Raw genomic sequence first — 5,000 nt, 5'->3', positions numbered from 1 at the left:
GACAACCACAAATCAAAGGAACTGTTTGTAGTGGGTACAGTAAGCTGACCCAAGATTTCAGCTCCGTTTCATCATGGCACTGATTTATCTGGATGATGAAAGTTGACTTTGTTGTGTGTTTGAAAGAATGTGGGATCTGCAATCTAGCACAATATTGACAGATAATCATGCTGTGGTTGCTGAAGATTGCAATTGCAATATACTGTAAATTGCAATACAGCATACAAACGTAGATTTTTTAATATTTACAATGTACAATTTCATAGGCCGGAAATGGGCTAGCTAGAATAATGTGTATGAGGCCATTCTGCGCACCACCACTAACTTTTCTTTTATTCTTTACTGTAATAAATTGTGCAACCCTACCAACATGGGTGTGCTATACTGTCGTGTACTATTTGTAGTAAGATCATGTTCTCTTGTCTAAGAAATAAACCATTATATTTGAGTGGAATGCCTCTTTCCTTTGCTGTTTATTTGCCTTAGCAGGTTTCACTAACAGTCTGTCGGGATGCTACATTTATTCTGCTCACTTTTAACATCAGATTATCTTATTTCTAAGATGCTTTCCATAAAGCCTGTCTCACACTGAAAGTGATTACCTCTGTCATTATCTCACTCACCGTATGTGTAGAGCGAGTCATCCGGTGAGCTGAGGGAGCTGGGGAACAGCACCCTCTGCAGGCAGCCATTAGGAGAGTCCAGGTTCAGCTGGGGCAGGGAGATGGCGTTCTTGATGATGGGCGAGACGTCGGGCGGCGGGGGCGAGAGGTCCCGGGAGCCCCCCCTCGGCCGCGGCGCGGAGCTCTTCCGTACGTGCCGCAGGGTGCGCGTGAAGAAGCCGCTCGTCTTGGAGCTGTTTGCCGAGTCCGGACTTCCCGGCTCCTCCCCTTTGCCCCCGTGGTCGCTGAGGAAGGAGGTGTCGCCGAACACCTCGCCGCCGCGGCCCACGTGCATGGTGTGCCGGAAGTCGCCCAGCGGCTGGCTGATCATGTCCACGGAGAGGTCGCTCTTGAAGCGGCGTTTCGCCTGAGAGCCGGACACTAGGCCCTTGATCCCTGGCAGTTTGCCCAGACTCATGTCGGCAGGAAGCGCCGGTGCCTTCAAATTCAAATCAGGACGTCTGGACTCCAGTTACATGTCAGGCCCAGTTTGAATTCCACTGTCAAATCAGAGAGGACAGAAATGAAGAGGCCTGGAAAGACTGGGGGAAAAAATACAAATATGAGGCTGCTCAGTGTGCAGAGAATGTGTGTAATTCATTCTCCACACGGCAAGAGCCAACTATTCGCCCACTGTCGGCCCGCGGTTTCCCTTTTGGATCGGCCAAACTTTATGCTGAAAGATGCCAATATGGCTGTGCAGTTAGTCAAGTCTCTCTCTCTCTCTCTCTCTCTCTCTCTCTCTCTCTGTTTTCTCTGTCTCTCTCTCTCACTTCTCTCTCTCTGTTTTCTCTGTCTCTCTCACACAGCTAGTCCTGCACTTAGAACGGCCAAAACTCCAACAGAAACCTCTGTCCTCCTGAACAGAAACCTCTGTCTTCCTGAACAGAAACCTATGTCCTCCTGAACAGAAACCTCTGTCCTCCTGAACAGAAACGTATGTCCTCCTGAACACAAACCTCTGTCCTCCTGAACAGAAACCTCTGTTCTCCTGAACAGAAACCTCTGTCTTCCTGAACAGAAACCTCTGTCCTCCTGAACAGAAACCTCTGTTCTCCTGAACAGAAACCTCTGTCCTCCTGAACACAAACCTCTGTTCTCCTGAACACAAACCTCTGTTCTCCTGAACAGAAACCTCTGTCCTCCTGAACACAAACCTCTGTCCTCCTGAACACAAACCTCTGTTCTCCTGAACACAAACCTCTGTCCTCCTGAACACAAACCTATGTCCTCCTGAACAGAAACCTCTGTTCTCCTGAACAGAAACCTCTGTCTTCCTGAACAGAAACCTCTGTCCTCCTGAACACAAACCTCTGTTCTCCTGAACAGAAACCTCTGTCCTCCTGAACAGAAACCTCTGTCCTCCTGAACAGAAACCTCTGTCTTCCTGAACAGAAACCTCTGTCCTCCTGAACAGAAACCTCTGTCTTCCTGAACAGAAACCTCTGTCCTCCTGAACAGAAACCTCTGTCCTCCTGAATACAAACTTCTGTCCTCCTGAACAGAAACCTCTGTCTTCCTGAACACAAACCTCTGTCCTCCTGAACAGAAACCTCTGTCTTCCTGAACACAAACCTCTGTCCTCCTGAACACAAACCTCTGTCCTCCTGAACACAAACCTCTGTTCTCCTGAACAGAAACCTCTGTCCTCCTGAACACAAACCTCTGTTCTCCTGAACAGAAACCTCTGTCCTCCTGAACACAAACCTCTGTTCTCCTGAACAGAAACCTCTGTTCTCCTGAACAGAAACGTCTGCCCTGCTGCACGACAGCAGCTTTCAATCACGAGAAATAAAAAGAAGATAAATTACAAGGGCCTAACTGGCTTCCTCCGCTTCCCACAGCTTGTGTGGTTGGAGAGTTTGGGATCGACTGGGCGTATTCTCACATTTGGGTTTGCAAATGTCCGTTCAGAAATACACATCCAGACGCAGCTGCAAATATATTGAGACACGGTTTCAAACAACAAGAACTCTGCTGGTTTGTGTGAGAAAGGTGATGAAATAGTGACATTCACACACCCGATCTGTCGAATTGGGTGACTGGCCAGTTGTTCGTCTCAGCGTGTGTTTTGTACTAAGACATAGTGATCATGCTCTACTGTCTTGGCAAACCCATATCTGTGAACATTTCTAAAATGAAATTACTCGACCGAACATGTCAACTAGTATTTCATCACTTATTAAATGTACCTTTCTTTTTGTCTGTTAGCCTCACTTACCTTCTCTTAGAGACTTACTGTAAACTTCCTATACAAGTAAAACATGTAAAACAAAGGATGGCAAACAAGTTTTTCAAACAGGTTGTGGGGGATAACCGGATTACCTGGTTGCCCCAATCTCTAGCATGTCAGTTATCCAAACCCTTGCCTAGTTGGCAAGTTGGCATCCCACCCATCTAGACACTAATCACTTCACCAGAGTTTTAAGAGAGCCTTGTAAAACCAAGATAAACATTTCCTCGATTTTATCCTCCTCAAACCTATAGTAAAAATTCCTCTAAGCGTAGCCACAGCAGGGACGTAAAGGGACGTCAAATGCCTACACGCAACTGCGACTGGACTGTAGGATGGTGGCAGGCCCTATAACATCAACACACTTGTTGGAGTTTATAAATAACTCTGTTAAGGAAGTGTAATTGGATTGAGTCACATTGCAGGTCTATTCCCACTAGACTGTCTAGCGGTGGTTTCCCTACACACTATTTAGCTTTCAGGGTAGACCACAGGACTAGCATTTGTACTTGAGAATTTATGTCTCAGGTGTTCATAAGTTCATAGTTTATGATCCTATGCACACTGCGAGCACTGTTTCCCACTGAAACACATGCATGACCCTTTGGTTAACTGTCCAATTTTCACCCGTTCAGTTAGACGTGTCTACGATCCAAACTTCTCCTGCTGCCTCCTTCTCCTTTTACCTTCAGAAAGATTCCAAAAGCTCTTCAACAATCCGGGACGTTTTTAAAGCAGAGTCCTCTCGCTTGACAGGTAATCCACAAAACACCATGAAGATCAGCATGGGAAACATCTCCAGCCTGTTGCTTACTGGCACACAGGAAACATCTCCAGCCTGTTGCTTACTGGCAGACGTGTTTAACGGTTCCCAACTCCTGAGATGATCCTGTGCGTTTCAGCCGATAAGTTGGTCTGCGCTCGTCTCCCTCAAGGTCCAAGCGGAGACAGCAGCAGGGGGTCCAGTGGCATGCACCGTCTTATCCATGTGTGGCCTCACACTGTCCACTAGCCATCCTGTCCACTGCTCTCTCCTCTCCCCTCCTCTCTCGCCCACCAGGCCCGTCGCTCCTCTTTATCCTATGTTTTCAGAGTTCAGAGGTCGCGCTGCCCCCGGGATGCCGGACCTCTGGGAGGCAATGAAAACAAACAGAGCAAAGAGAAAAAGGAGCTAATGCTTTCTTGAAACAGGCAATAAAGTCAAGTGCTGTAATCCCATCACTGTTTTGTCTGCATGGTCCTGGAGGGAAAGATAAGGCTGTGTGCTGGATTAGCTCCTAATCCCTCCTGTCTGTCCCCCTCGCTTCATCTCTCGCTTTGCTCTCTGCCTTCTTCAATCCACATTGTTCTCTGATGGTGTCCAGGTAGGGGGGGGTCCTCTGTTTTCATTCAGTCCACTTCAGGCCTGCTAAAGGGAGGAGAGAGGGAGAGACAGAGAGAGAGAGAGAGAGAGAGAGAGAGAGAGAGAGAGAGAGAGCCAGAGACGGAGAGAGAGAGACAGAGAGGGAAACAGACAGACAGAGAGAGAGAGAGACAGGGAGGGAGAGAGAGAGAGAGAGAGAGAGACATGTGAGTTGCACACTTAGACTAAAGACTAAAGCAGGATCAGGCATTCACAGGCTCACATAAATGTGTCAGGCTGCTTAAATGTTGGATTGACTTATGTTGGGAACAGTTTTTCACTCTGTTGCCTGAGGACTCAGCAAGTTCCTCAAAATATGTTTGTCCAATAAAGCCCTACTGCAGCAGGGTTTTTAGTCCTTTTAGACTTTTTTTTAAGTATGTCTTGTCTTGAATTGAAGTGAATTCAACCGAATTCAACATGACATGATGTAACGTAACGTGCCATGACGATGACATACTGTACATGACACATCACATGTGTTACCAGCTTAGTGGCCTTGTGGTTTGAGTGTCCACCCTGAGACTGGGAGGTTGTGAGTTCAATCCCCGGCCAAGTCATACCAAAGACTATAAAAATGGGACCCATTTGCCTCCCTGCTTGGCACTCAGCATCAAAGGGTTGGAATTGGGGGGTTAGATCACCATATGATTCCCGAGCGCGGCACTGCTGCCGCTTACCGCTCCCCCAGGGGATGGGTCAA

At 47.5% G+C, this 5,000-nt stretch overlaps 1 protein-coding gene across 1 annotated transcript in view; it reads right to left on the bottom strand.

Annotated features, from left to right (window-relative positions):
• The window catches only part of cdc42ep1b (CDC42 effector protein (Rho GTPase binding) 1b), an 11,613-nt gene extending 7,680 nt beyond the window's left edge, over positions 1-3,933 (bottom strand). The window contains exons 1-2 of the mRNA XM_083649683.1: positions 3,582-3,933; positions 624-1,204 (exon numbers count right to left, since the gene is read on the bottom strand). Coding sequence (XP_083505809.1) covers positions 624-1,080 — 457 coding nt within the window. The 5' untranslated portion in view covers positions 1,081-1,204; positions 3,582-3,933. The remainder of the gene's footprint in view (positions 1-623; positions 1,205-3,581) is intronic.
• Positions 3,934-5,000: the final 1,067 nt, after the last annotated feature.

This window comes from Poromitra crassiceps (assembly GCF_964638095.1).
Source record: "Poromitra crassiceps genome assembly, chromosome: 13".
NCBI lineage: Eukaryota > Metazoa > Chordata > Actinopteri > Beryciformes > Melamphaidae > Poromitra > Poromitra crassiceps.
The sequence above is the reverse complement of the archived record's forward strand: the minus strand, read 5'-3'. Positions and strand labels throughout refer to the sequence as shown.